Raw genomic sequence first — 15,393 nt, 5'->3', positions numbered from 1 at the left:
CTAGCCACAGCGTATAGGTAACAAGCTCAGGTGTGTTTTACTAAACTCCTAGTAAAACCAGGAATGGATCAAACTACTGTGCAATACGAATGTTATTTCCATCCCTGCTATACAAACAGGAGGCACATTAGCAACTGTTTTGTTTTTTTAAGAGCCAATTTCAAGTGATTTAAAGACAACCCAGCACTTGTGTAACTCGATTTAAAGACATATCATTTACTTTACCTGTAATGGCAACTCTGGCTGTGTTTCCTTGGCAACCATCTCCTCTGAATAGCAAACAAAATGTGGGTCTATTCAAGAAAATAAAATAAAACCTAACTCTCTTCTTGAGTAACAGTAGCTACCTACTGTAACAAACTGTACTATGCATTTACATTTAAAACACATTACCCAGGTGTTTCCAACTCTGGCCCTCAAGATCCAGTCCAAATATCCAACCAGGGCCTAAATTATTTAATTGTTAATTAAACAGACTAAGAGTCAATTAACTAATCTGGGACTTCACTGGAACAAAGTCATGGACAGGAAGGGACCTCGAGGGCTGGTCTAACCTATTCATTAAAGCCGTAGAAATCTCAAATAATTTTTTTAGGTAGTGCATTTCAACATGCCTCAATCCTCGAAGGAAGGACTCTGAATAAACTGGTGCTGCAGCTGTGACAGGTCCTGGAAAGATCAGGAGTGAGATTTTACAATCCTGAGGGGAAAGAGCAGGGAAACTGTACATAACCCTCACTTCCTCACAACTCAGTCCCACTTCCAATTTTACACTCAAGCACAGCATTACATTTTCAATAAGGGTGGAAATTACTCTGGCTCAGATATCACTCCAGAGAGGCCAAATAGTGCATTCAGCTAAAATCCCTCAAACACACTTTATTTAATTCAATTGAAAACTTTAGAGCAGAAGCAATATCCCTGTGTTGGCATCTAAATATAAAAACAAAAGCTGTGCTTTATCAACACAATATCAGTGTCGCTAGGGCCACTTTACCTATATTTACTAATGAAAAACAGACCATCTTCCGTCATCTTTCTATTATGACAAAGAAATATATTTGGATAGTCTTTCATTTTTAAACACATAGCATGTTATTACAATTATATAAAGAATATACTGTAGGTAACTGACAGCGTATCCCACCAAACAAATACAATAATTTACCTGCTCATGCAACCATTTCTTCACAGTTTTAACCGGTTTATTACCCTCTGAAAATCACCTCTAGGAGAAAAAACTGTTTTGCAGTGGGATGCTTTATTTATTTGGTCAGTCAAATGATTACATTTTGTTATCTCTTTCTGGCATACAATACCCTCTCTTATGTTTGATACAAATACATTAATTTGGACTTGTGAACATGTATATATATTTCAGATACAAGTCTCAGCACTACATTTCTGTCTGCACAATTCATTTATTTGTTTATTGTGGCCAGCTTTAATTAGGTTTCTTACATTGCTACAGGCAAGATGTGTTTACAAATGTAACCGTAATGACCTCATTTTAGCATCCTCGCTGGAGTCACAGACCAAACACACAGGCCTTCATGCACACAAAGACTCACAGAAACATAAGCACCAAAACAGACATTTTAGGATCAGCGGTTTGCAATCAGTTAAAAAATTGTGGTCTGTGGTTTAGACTACTGTATAATAAAAAAAAAAAAAAAAATGGGTTCTTGTGAATTCAGTGATCATGAAAGATGAGGGACAATAGCACTGGCTACAATCACTACTAGAATGCCTGAACTGAGCACTTGACGTGCTATCAGCAAGCAATTTCCTATCCGAACAACAACGTAGGATGCACTGAGAACAGTATTAGTCAAAAAAAAAAAAAAAAAAAAAATGTTGACTTTTCACAAAAGCCTTCAAATACAACTGAAAACATACATATACATAGTAATATTTGCATTCAGAAAACGTTATTTAAAAAGGTAAGAACAACAAATATGTAGACTCTTCAGTAAAGCAGATACTGTCAATTGTGCTGAATTGTGCCAAACTGCGTGCTGGTTTTGTGTTGAGGAAAAATAAGCTGAAACCACCAAAGTCATATCCGTTAGGGAGGTGATCCTGATTAAAAGCTGCAGGTGAAAGGCATGACAAGCGTGGTGAATTAGCATGCTAGCTTACCATTACAACAAAGATAATACTGTGCTGGAGAAGGTATACAGCTGAAAAGTTGGTTGATCCCAGGGTTAAAAAGATAAGAGTCAAGAGAACAAGTTCATAAGCAATGGAAAAGGAGGGGATTTATTAAAAGTGTACTAAATCCCACTCCGCGTGGAGTGCAGGATGCACCCTACAGCCTGGAGATCTTTTGTCTAAAATAAGTAATTTGTATTTCAAGCTGGGCCCATCTGGTACCATTCATTGCAAGCAAAACAAACCAACAAAACACACACATAGACAGACACACACACACACACACACACACACACGCACACGCACACCAACCAGGATCAGATAACTGGCCTTTATTAGATTATGGCCTGAAGAACCTACAATAATTACGGGATCGTATGGTAGAGGATACCATGTAATTACAAAAAAAAAACTGCTGGGTGCAACCTAATTGTTGAGACAGAAAATAAAGCGCCCCACGGGTATTAAAAAGGGTCTATGTAGAGAAAATGAGAAGTAATTGGAACCATGAAATAATTATAGAGCCCCTGGGAGACTGTATTTAGATTGCACGTGTGGCTATGCTGCAAGTAGTTTTTTAATTTTTATTTTGAATGCCTCCCAGGCTACCCTGCGATTTAGTTTCAACGACAGGACCAAATAAATGCAGTACCAGGGATAGAAATAAGACCACTATTGCACATCAGTTACCCCCTTTCCAGGTTTTAAAATTAGTCTGATTAGCCACAGTGGATAGGTAACAAACAGGTCTGTCTTATTAAACTCATAGTAAGCTAGGAATGGATCAAACTGCAATGCAATGACAGTCTTACTGCCACCCCTGAACTTTATTATCCTTTTTTGTATTCTGAACATGAAAGGCATGGTGCAGTTGTTTAGTTGTCGATTCTGTAGCACGGACCACTAGTGCATAGTTACTGGGTCTGCAATTCTCTGAAAGAGTACCTTCACATTACATTTTTTTTTTTTTTGCTGCCCCTTTATCTTTCAATGATAGTTTAATCATTCTGTATGGTCCGTTCTGTATGGACTCACTCATCTCTTTCTTTTCTTCCTGCGCCTGTGTTAAGGTGGCCACTGTTCAGAAGCTGCTCTTCAGTTCTAACTGCCAGTCACAGACATGCGACACAGGCTGGAAATGCCAATATGTCTTTGATCTGAAGTGCTGTTTAGTGCCACCAGTACAAACGTAGGTGTTCACTACAGTACATGGCTAATGTAGCCCGTGCCACCAATGTCTATGGCCCTCAACAAGAACTGAAAAGCAGCACCTTACATAGATTTCATTTGAAAAGACTAACTAGTTACATATGCAATGGACTGAATATGACTACTGACCTGTACAGAGAATAAAGCACAATCGCAAGACCTACAGAACGGCTGTCTCTGAAAATAAAGCCTTATCAATTACTGCACTACTCTATACACCTGACCTCATGCAACAGCATCGCTTCTGTTATTGGTATCTTCTCTAAAACATGAGCTAGAAGCCCAATTGCGGCTACACCCACACAGCCTGTTAAGACACTGCTTGTTATCAGTTTCATCAATCCAGTGCCGCATTGAGAGATCATTAGTCAAACCCCTCGATCACTTCTCTAATCTCTTTTGCCCACACGGTTATATAAACATGGGGACTGTGTCAGTTTTTGTTACAATTAAGAGAACAGCCTATAGCAGAGGTTCTTAACCTGTGGTTGCTGAGGAAATCCCAGCTGGTCTCTAGGAAGCTAAATTAAGTATACCCATTTCCAGGCACCCACACCGAACCACTGCGCACACCACAGCAGCTCAACAAACAGGCTTAATCAATCACTGCTGAAATGTGAACACTGGCTGCCTCTTGTAATTACAATGCAATGTCTTGCTAACCAATGGCTTAACATCAATGTGCTTACCTCTTATTAGCACTAGAAACATTATCCCTCCGCACTTTAAAATGTTGTTGAAAATCTTTCAGTTCTTTGCTTGTAGTTTTAGACTTTGGATTTGGAATACGCAGGTATTTCATGACAACGCCGTAGACAAAAATCGTTTCACGTGCTGCAGATTAAACTCACTCCAATGGCTACAGGTTGATGCAAACTGAAAGCAGTATTGTGTTAACCATTTAGTGTGACAGACAGACATGATCAGCATACAAGGGTCCCCATATTCTGAATGAGTGCCTTAAACAAGTGAAGAACTAAAAGCCTCTCAGCACAATGAAGGGTGGGGCAGGGGGTGGGAGGTTAGCTCTACTTTAAATCAATCACTGCTGTAAAGTAATTGCAATGCCCTTTTTGGAATTTCAATTACAGAAGCAACATGTAGTAAAAGAGACTCCTTAAGCTAACAGAGTTTGCCGACGGCAATCAGAACCTACAGCTGCATTGGCGGTACTTCTATTACTCTGTATCTAGAATGAACAGCAGGCTCCAAGGGGCAGACAAGGGAGGTATTCCTCCAGTCAAAATGTCCTGTGGGAGCCTGTAAACAAACTGGAATGTAATCAAAGTTTGCCCTTAGGAAGAGAAAAGCCTTAGAAGAATGGAGTAAACACACCCAGAGTAGTAGTAGTTTTGGTCAGATATCGAAAAGGAGAGTGGTGGAACGCAGAATGAGGATTGTGGTAACAGGCATTAAAACATTTCAACATCTCGAAAACATTTTCAAACACGCCAATAAAGCCTCTTTACATAATTATAGTAATTTTAAAGCAGCTTTAATTGGTTACGTTAAAGGTTTCTGCTATTCCTGGGTAAGTACTTTAGGCACTTTTGATACATTTGTCTATTTTTAAGATGCAGGAGGGCATCATGACACATAAATTTATGAAACATTTCCAGCTTAATCTCTCCTTTAGCTTTGGATTTACAATGTCACCATGATGACTTACCTTTCCTACGATTCTTCTGAAAATCGGTCTATTTTTGAAATTCAAAAAGGGTTACAGAAAAAAGTCGCTCTGCACTTTTGTTTAAACAAACAGAAGTACAAAATACATTTCTTATCAGTATCACACATAATCGTACAGGCTTAATCCTAAATCACATTGCAAGGACAGAAAAAGATTTAAACAGAAAAAGAGTAAACAAAAAATAATAATTAAACTAATACGAAGATACAGTGCAACAACATACTATATTCATACCAGTTACAAAAAGAGTATTGATTTTGGGTCAGAATTCTGCCAAGTGAAAACAGCTTTTCGAAAAAAGACCAAAATTGGAAAATAATGTACACATGATATATCTCCCTTTCACATATCCAGCATTTAATTCAGGTTTCAATGTAATTAATATTATAGACTGCTCATGATCTTTCAGCCAATCAGTGTTCTTCTCACCTTCTATATTCCACAACATTTCACAGAGAAACCCTAGTCATGACATCAGCCGTGCCACTTTCAGTTTTTACCATGCTGTTTTCTCCATATCAGCACGGTTGATGTCACCTGCTTTAAAGAATCAGAATTCTCTCAGAATTCTGTTGTACAGCAAAGTTAAAATGGTGAGAGAGAGAGAGAGAGAGAGAGAGAGAGAGAGAGAGAGAGAGAGAGAGAGAGAGAGAGAGAGAGAGAGAGAAAGAAAGGAGCTGGATTTCTAACTTGTATATGAAAGCGTTTCAGGACTGCAAGCGTCTGTGTGTCTGGGTAATTTCTGCTCTTGTAGCGTGTAAACAGATCTCAGATTTCAGCCTTGTCCATTCATTCCCATTCAGACTATAATACTACAGACTAATATACTCATAAAAGACGCAACTGCATAATACATGTATTATAATTACTCCCAAATGCATTAAATGTTTTTACACATAAAGTATTTTAATGTATGAAATGAAAAGTGCTTTAATATTTATGCTTTTCATATTAAAGCACCCGTTTCAGATGCAGTTTCATAAATCACATCATTCAGCTTTATCGTCATAACCTTGTGTTCACTATATTTTGTAAATGGTAAACTGATGTATAGACATTGCATTGCCAGAGATATATTGCTTTCAGGTAATATGTTTATATGCATTGCATTTTCAGCTGTCTAAAACAACTAAATCTTCAGTAAATGTGTGCTGAAAAAAACAGCCAGGCTTGACATTTTTCTGAACACCACTTTTTAAAATCATCAAAACGGACTAATAAGCATTATGATTAGGACTGACTGTGCCCTGACAAATGACGAATGACAGGTCTAACTTGTTAAACCATTAACCCAACAGAATATCAGCAAAACAAAGATGGCAATTTGGTACATAGTGCATGAGCAGGACTGAACAAATAGGGACCATGGAGGAGAATAGTCAGTCTGAGTAACTGGGAGCCAGTAAAGCATATGCACATTTTTGAATGAAACAAATGAGCCTACGTTTTCCATTTCCTTTGCAGAAAAATATTTCTTTTGCTTTCTAAATGTTTGGTGTCATCTTCAAAATACATGCATAAGAATATAAAGTACCTGTTGTAACATTTGTCTACTTGGCTTTACCTTAGAATCTATGATAGATCAAATCCACTAAATATCATCCACTCACTACCAATGCAGAATGGCACCGTGTTTCTTTATTTTATCCCCAAAATAGGTTTCTGCAATGAAACTGTCAAGACTGGTAACACTAAACGCTGAGGGTTACAAATCCCCCCCACCCCAGGCTCTCTGTGTGTATTTATCTGAACCAATAATGTACTTCAAGGGGATAACATAGGTTTTGAACTTCCAGTGAACAACAATTCACTTTTTTAGGAGAATCTGCTGGTTGGTTAATGACAGACAAGATATTGATGGGGTGGACAGAATTTTCCTCTCTAGATTAAATTCCCTAGGAAAACTACACACAAGACATACAAATAAGACATGCATACTGTGTGCCTTCTTCATCCTTATCCTAATCAAAATGAAAATACTTGCTTGTAATAACATGTGCTTCTTTCAAAACTGCCTGTGTGAGACCTGCACTAAATACACTGTAGTTAATGGAAGTGTGCAACAGGTGTTTTTTTTATGGAATTAGCTTATTTAAGAAGTTATAAAACACACTGTGCAGATATGAGTGAGGATGGTACAGGTAACTCTGAAATGCACTGCATTATTTTATCAACGTGTGTAGAGAGGGATCCGCAGCGTGCACAGAGAAGATGCTGCCACAGTGAGGATAGCCCTACCTCATGCCATCAAACCTCTGAGTGAACGAGAGGCTATCGCCAGACACTTACCTTCATTAGAACTGACTCGCTCAGCTTCTCCCGGTTAACAATCTTTATTGCGACCTTTTGACATGTTACACAGTGGACCCCCAGCTTCACCAGACCTGCGCAAGAGAGAAGTGAGAGAGGAGACTGAGAGCTAGCAGGAATCAGGATTACACAATGCAAGTGTCAGTAGTTCAGCTGTAGTGTAATGTAATGTCCTATTTGATTCATATTGATTTCCTATGATGATAGCACTTTGTCATGTTAAACACTCAAATCAGCATTATTTCATCAGGCACTGCAGGTAGTATCAAAAGAAAGGTCAAGATCAGAAGGGTGCGGAGACGGAACTGCTCTGTCCTCCCCTAATAGAAACAGTGTTCCCTCTAGGACAGACTTGCTCCAGGAAAGTGTGAGGAGGCAGAAGCTGACACCCCTGATCCGTGCACTGGGAGAATAATCAAGCCACTTTCATAATCACAAATTAAGAATAAAACAAGACAGGCTCCAATATCTAACCTGAAGTTAATCCGGTGTCTTTTTCTTTCTTCTTCTTTTTTTTATTTATTAATAAATCATATATTTCTTACTCTGACGCATGCCATTACCATGTGCTTTATATACCTTGAACTTTAAGGGCAACGACAAGCTTAGCGTGGTATTGTTATTAATATCTGTATTAATAATAGAGGATATTTTCTTTGATGGATTTAGTTCTATTTTAAATATCCAACTGATCATACACATACTGAGTAATGTACTGTATGCATAATTCACTGTTTAGCTTTCCACTGGCAGTAAAATCTTCATAACAGGTCGACTGCTCATATAAGTACTGGGCTGAATGAAAAGAAATTACTTAAATATTTAAGATGTCAAGAAACTGTATAAGATACATTTGCATACATTTCAGTTATTCATTTATTCATAACCTTGTGTACACCATAAACTGCAAATGGAAAGCTGATGTATATATTGTGTTGCTAGCAAACTGTTCCTTTGGGTCAATATATCCAATATATTTTATACCTATTAGGTTTTCAGCTGTCACAAGCAACTTATTCTCCAGTACATGCATGCTGAAAAATGCAGTAGGCTTTATATTTTTCAATGCGCACCAGCACATTTCAACATATCATATCAATGTAATTTCCCGTAAGGTTTACCTGACAATCCTGACTTGGAGATCTATTGTTCTCCAGAAAACTAAATCAGTTACTATAGTCTATATTATTACAAAGGAGTGCTCTTAATGCAAGTTTCGTTTTAGCAACTCTGCATTGCAAGTTTATCAAAAGCTGTCACTGTTACCAGTGCCTTGCACTACAACAAGCAGCAAGTACAGTACTCCTAAAAAAAAAAAAAAAAAAAAAAAAAAAAAAAAAAGAGCACAGTCTTTGTTTTATGATCTAAAATGGTGGTGTATCTTAATACCACCATCACAGCCCTTGGTAAAAACACCAGTAAGTATTAATATTAAGTTAAAAGAAGAGCATCTGTATTTAAAAACACTGCTGTGAAGTTTATTAATAAAGGCATGTTAAAAAATAAAAAATAAAACATTTAAAATATTTAGATTTTACTGAAGCATGACACAAACAAATACAACAAATACTTCAAAGTCTACAGTAACTGTGGTGATATACAGTAGCATTCCTTGTTAGTTGTATAAGACAGTCAAGAATTACCTAATTTACAAAGATTCCTAAATGACACAATGTAATCCAGGGCCGAAAGCTCTTTTTTCCATCCCTGCAACTTCAAAATGTTTAACATGTGTGCAGGCTATAAAAGTTAAAAAGGCTCTAGGTAGGGTTGCCAACTGTCCGGTTTTAAGGGAATCTGTACCATGTACTGTCAGAACCACTGACCGGACAGCAAAAACTGGTTCTTGCGGATCATGCTTACTCTTTGTTCATTGCCGTTTGGGTATTTCCATTCTCACTGAGCCAGTTCACTGTGCAAAGGTTTTTTTATTTTGATTTTTATTATCGGTCCGTTAAGTTTGAGAACCACACTGGAATGTATTCTGTGTTATTTTGCCATTCACCGCTTAGTGGGATCTGATTACTGAGCATCTATTATTAAAAAATAAATAAATCTCTCACACACACCCATACCCCCCCCCATCCCCCCCAACCCCCCATTGGACCCAGGACTAAGAGCTTTATAAAAACTGTATCCCTTATGATTCCATGTCTGATGTATGTGCCAGTAAACAAGTCTCAGAGGAAAGAACATAATCCTCACTCCTCTGTATGTTTTGAGCAAGGGTTGTCTAGGGGATACAGGATTTTTATTATAACAATTTTTTTTTTTTTTTTTTTTAATAATTAAACAATAATGAAAAGCAGGGAGCAGGGGCATGCGGCCCACTACCACGTGCCACTCGAAGCAGATTGTGAAAATGATTCCATTTGCATCGAGATGATAATCAGAGTGAGGAAAGAAGAGAAAAAATAAATGGTCAGCAAGTGAGAGATCGCTGATTAGCTGTCATCTTGCACTTTTATATTGTAGATCTACCCTTGAAATTCTGCATAAGATATTTGCTACTAACAAGATCTTTTACCAGAGCTAATGTTATAATGACCTGTATGTACCTGAGGACTCTGGGAGTTTTGAGTTTGGGAGTTGTCACTCATTGCCAGGTTTCAACATTTAGCATTCTCTTATAGGCATGGCTTTCCAACAGTGAAGTATTTATTTATCTATGTATTCATGTATATTAGACCAGGAGAGTGCCCATTGATACCGATGTTTCATTTACAATAATTAAATAGAAAAACACTACCAAGCAAATACAAGTGAAATATATTACACCATGTTACAGAAGATGAATAGATACTATATCCTAAGTAATAAATTAACAGAACACAGACCAATTAGAAATCAACAGTCAAAGCTAGGCATGGAAAAAAAAAAAAAACTGTCCCCCCCAAATTATTATTATAAAGACAATGACTGTTGGAACATTTTATTTAGATATAAATGAATTTTTGGTCTTAGAATACAACTCGCAGAATGAGTTAAAGATTAAGCCAGATTCTGGTTAAATTCCTACTTGGACAGTACAAACTAGAAATAAAACAGGTTTTCTTAGGAAATTACAGTTGATTTTATGAGGGTTATAAAAACTAGCTGCTTCAGAGATAAACTGGATTGAACCAGATGCTTTGAAGCTAGGGTTAGGACAAATGGGCAATTAACCAAGTGAGAAGAGATTTGTGTCTTTCTGATTGGTTTAAGAAAAAATCATGGTGTCACTGAGGGACTGCATTTAAACTGAGAATACTGAAATGCTCTTTGTATTGCTCTGATCCATGCTTGGAAAGAGGATACTTGCAAACCGTTGTCACCATGTAACCTTTAAAATGTCTTCTTATAACTTTGCAACTCAGAACTTTTATCTTCAATAAACTATACTTATCTGAAAACCAAAAGAAGAAGCTTGCGACTTCTCTTTTCCTTTTATGCCTTAAATTCAACAATGACAATAAAAGATAAAAAGAGTTCAAATCTAAATTTCAAAAGTGGAGTGAGCTATTGAATGAATATGGAGTGGCACTTCATTTTACGCCAGTCACTTTTCTCCAAACGTTCCCACTCAAAGATTTGTTTTAATGTTTTGTACAAAAGACACCCAAAATATAAGATGTACTAGTTTTGAATCATTAAAGCATTGTCTTTTCAATTTTTCAAATGCTTTACACTGGGCAAAAGCTTCTAAGTAACAGGGCCCTGTGAGTTTTGACTTCAAACTAAATATATAAGCTAGCCAGATGCACACTCTTTCTAAGTGCTCTTTACAAAGTTAAGAGAGAGAGACTCCTCAGACATCACTGACAGATTCTCATCTGGATGCAGCTCTGATCTCATAGTCAAAAGCTAAGGACATTGGATCAGCCATACGGTATCACAAGCTATTTCTAAAACCACTGGCACTCAAAGACATGATACTTTTATCATGTCATTTGGTCCCCTAGCAGAACAAGAACTTGCATCTACAAAACACTGTACAGAGGGGACATATACTAAAACAGAATGCAGTTAAAATCCCGCACTAGTACTGCACTTGGGTTTAAGAAATCTATATGTTATTTAATATGAATAGGAACTAGCAGTTTGAACTATTAAACGAACAGTTATTCCTGTATAGCTGTGTGAACAACTCCTATGTGTAAACCTACAGACTCAGGTGGGGCTTATTCGTGCTCTGTGATCAGTTCAGTGCAGATTTAGCAGTGCTCAGTTTCTTGTACCTAAACCCAGGGAAGCTCTGAAACCCAGGACTAGAGCAAGACTGCGTTTCCACCAATAAAATCAGCAAAGAACCCCCCCAAAAAACAATCAAAACAAATTAACTCTTTAAATGGTTGGGTTGGGAAAGCTCTTCAAAAGCAGGAAGTCGTCCGAATAATGACTGAAGCTGTTGCATGTAGAATACAGGTTACCTGAGCACCGTGCCATCTTGAGCTGCTGGGGAGCTGTAGCAGCCCAAACTCTCCCTGAAAAACAGTATGTGCCAGATGTGGCCAACACCTACTCCCAGCCCCATATAGACACACTCACTACCGCAATCTGTCAACCTCAGTCAAATCCTGAACGAGAGGCTGCATGTTGTGCAAATAGGGTGACCACCTTTTCAAAATGCAAAAACAGGACACTATTTACATTTCTTTTTTTTTTTTAGTATTTATAATGATTGCTTACTTGTAGTGATTGCAAGAGTAAATGATTAGAAATGGAAGCAGCATAAATTATTTTTGAACTAGTTTTTCCTTTAAGTCTGTATTTCAAATAGGTTTATTTGTAGCTTTTATTGTTGTGGACTATTTGGTTGTCACTGCAGTTGCTGTTCTGTGTCGATGGCAGCGCGCTGTGTTTACTCATTTTTAAAAAGGGATACTCAAGAAAGAACAGAAATGCAGCACCGTGACTGAAACGCTTTACAGCATGTTGATGCAGAGTCGTTATCGGCATGATGTGGGATTTCAGTGTGGTTCAGTTGTGCGTACCATGTGAAAGATTTCTGGAAGCGCGCCTGGATATATACTTTTTTTTTTTTTTTAACTGGCGAATGAGCGAGTGTCAGGCATTGCAAAACAATGCATCAGGGGCAGTGCTGTGATGCGCTATAAACAGGTATGTTATAGTTTGACTGTGGCTCTGTAAGATTGCACTGTGTCTACGAATTCGGGACAAATGCAGTCCCGGAGGCATGAAGCCCGGGACCGGAACTTGATCTTTACATTTCGGGACTGTCCTGCCCAATTAGGGACGGGTGGTCACCCTATCTGCAAACACACCTACACTGAGGGAATTCATCTCAGATATTATGTTTGACAAGACGTCCCTTAAAATATGCCAGAGTTAATCCTATGGATTGTTGAATAGTGGGGCCTCCAAGAAGAAAGATTTTGTTGCAAAAATAAATAAATAAAATAAAATAAATTAATTCATTAATTAAAAATAACTTTCCATAACTGTAAAACGGTTGCTGGTGCTAAATTTAGAAACACAAGCAGATGTTTCGGGTAAAAGTCTTTCTCAAGGTCTACTGACCGGTGGTCTTAAAAGGGACCTCAACTGGTTCAGCACCTACATCTAAAATACAGAAGCTCATCTTCCTGGTTTTATCTGTGAATTTGAGTTTCTTGGAAGTCAGAATGACTTTGAGACAACTTTGAACAGCAGCCTTAACAACCCAGATCGAGGCTTGTATCCCAGTCCCTTGGGGCAAAATGGTGCGCATACAAACTAAAAAAACATGCAAACAGAACGGAAGTATGCAGGCATCTAAGACAATCTTATTAAATCATCAGCATTTTACAAGACCGATGTTTCCATTTAGACAAAAAAATTGGATACTTTATCTTTTTGTGGGGGCTCCACTCAGACCTCTGTATATCTCACTTATATTTTAACGTACCATTTTAAATTTATATTGTATATTTACAAGCCTCCCAGGGCACTTTCCAAAAATAGAAACTAAAAAAGAGCTCTAAACTACCAAATACATAATTAAAAAATTGCTTCAATTCAAAAATATGTATTGACATTCCAAATAGAAAGTGGAAGTAAGTTTCAAAGTGAAGGAACTAAATGCACCATAGCTTTATAATCAAGTTCTTGGAATTACCAAGAGATCTTGAGAAACACGCATTCAATTGATATGAATCACAGTACCGTACATTCCTTAGCACACTTGATTCAGAGTTTCTAATGCATTGCAGAAGGTCTAGGATGGGGGGAAACCAACTGCCACACAAGCCCCAAGTGCCTTAACCACTCTATCTCTGTCGGAAATTAGTGACAAAGCTTGTATTTATTTGCAACACTCAAATGGGAGTATCACTTCGAATTCATCAGTACCATCTGAAATCAAATGAATTTCAAAAGTACTACCCATTTGTTTGCATGCAAGCTATGTTTTTCACAAGACAGGATACCCAATGTAGCGAGATCAATGTTGAATGGGCTGACTCCAGCGGAGAGCTGTTATCCGTGGGATCAATAGCCAGCAAAGCTGACAGAGCATTTAAGCACAACAGGGAAGATCAACAAGCTTTTACTGTTTTTCTCTAGTTTACAATTAGGTAGTTTCAGGAATCACAGTCAACAAGCTGTGAGAGATCGTTATTTCATAGCTGGCGAGTCGGAGGGTGGTGGTAACACTGATGGCGGCAGATTTCAAAAGAAGAAAACTGTCTTTCCTTTTCAGCCCTGGAGTTTAATTAAAGGTTAACATCTAAAATCACTGCACTGGCTTCCTGTTAAATTCAGGATTGATTTAGCTTACTATTTATAAGGCCTTTCGTGGTTTTGGGCCTTTATATTTTCAGGAACTGTTGGAACCTTTTGCTCCCAGTCACACTTTGAGATCAGTGAATGCACCAGAAGTCATCTAAAATTAGGAGGGATGAGGGCCTTTAGTTGCTATGCTCCTTTTATTATTATTTATTTCTTAGCAGACACCCTTACCCAGGGCAACTTACAGTTGTATACAAAAATACATAAAGAATTACAGTACAGTTAAGAGCAAGATACAAAATACAATGACTTCAGTCCTAATAAGAGCAAATACAAAACACAGTACAATTGATATCGGGGCAGTTCAAGAGCAGGTAACAGTTTTGATAGCTACATCAGGGTTAGCTACGAGTGCAACTGAAATACAAAATACTACAGATTGGGTTAAGTGCAGGATTAAATACAGTAAAATAGGGAGCAGAAAAGTGTAAGTGCATTAAAAGGCATATTGTCCAGAAGGGAAGAGTTGAGTTTTACAGGTGTTGTCTGAAGAGGTGTCTTGAGGACACGCCGGAAGGTGGTCAGGGACTGGGCAGTCCAGACATCCATAGGAAGTTTGTTCCACCACTGTTGGGCGAGGGTGGAGAAGGAGCGTGCTCTGGAGGCAGGGGAGCATATAGGAGGTACAGCCAGTCTTCTACTGCAGGTGTGGCAGAGAGGTCGGGTGGGGGTGTAGGGTGATGGTCTGGAGGTAGCTGGGTGCAGTCTGGTCAAGGCATCGGTAGGCAAGTACAAGAGTCTTGAACTGGATGGGAGTGGTGCTCAGGAGCCAGTGGAGTGAGCGGAGCAGTGGAGTAGCAGTAGACTAGCACAGGAGAAGCGAGGCAGAGAGAACACCAGGCGAGCAGCAGAGTTCTGGATGAGCTGGAGCGGATGGGTGGCGGACGCAGGGAAGTCGGCCAGGAGGGAGTTGCAGTAGTCTAGGTGGGATGAGTACCAGGGCCTGGACGAGGAGTTACGTGGAGTAGTTGGTGAGGAAGGGTCAGATTCTTCATATGTTGCTCAGGAAGAAATCAGCAGGTGTGTGCTAATGGAGATGTGCTGGGAGTAGGAGATGCAGGGGTCCAGGGTTACTCTGAATTTCTTGGCTGAGGAGGAGGGAGAGCGTGTCTTACATCCCAGAGATACCAGTGCACTCCTTGCTTTTGGAATGCTGCCCCAAGTCATATTAGGAACGCTGGCACTGTCTAGTTGTCATTACATCTTTGAAAACAACAAAATTCTGCATAGGTGTGACAAAAAAAGTCTTTGATCTATTTACT

General features: G+C 38.5%; 1 protein-coding gene across 13 annotated transcripts in view; it reads right to left on the bottom strand.

Annotated features, from left to right (window-relative positions):
* Positions 1-15,393, bottom strand: part of LOC121294941 (serine/threonine-protein kinase BRSK2) — a 221,233-nt gene that overhangs the window by 111,775 nt on the left and 94,065 nt on the right. For all 13 annotated transcript variants that reach the window (XM_041219164.1, XM_041219166.1, XM_041219169.1 and 10 more), the window contains exon 2: positions 7,343-7,437. In XM_041219164.1, the coding sequence (XP_041075098.1) occupies positions 7,343-7,437 (95 nt within the window). The remainder of the gene's footprint in view (positions 1-7,342; positions 7,438-15,393) is intronic.

This window comes from Polyodon spathula, chromosome 19, assembly GCF_017654505.1.
Source record: "Polyodon spathula isolate WHYD16114869_AA chromosome 19, ASM1765450v1, whole genome shotgun sequence".
NCBI classification, from domain to species: domain Eukaryota; kingdom Metazoa; phylum Chordata; class Actinopteri; order Acipenseriformes; family Polyodontidae; genus Polyodon; species Polyodon spathula.
This window is presented reverse-complemented; position numbering and strand designations above follow the sequence as displayed.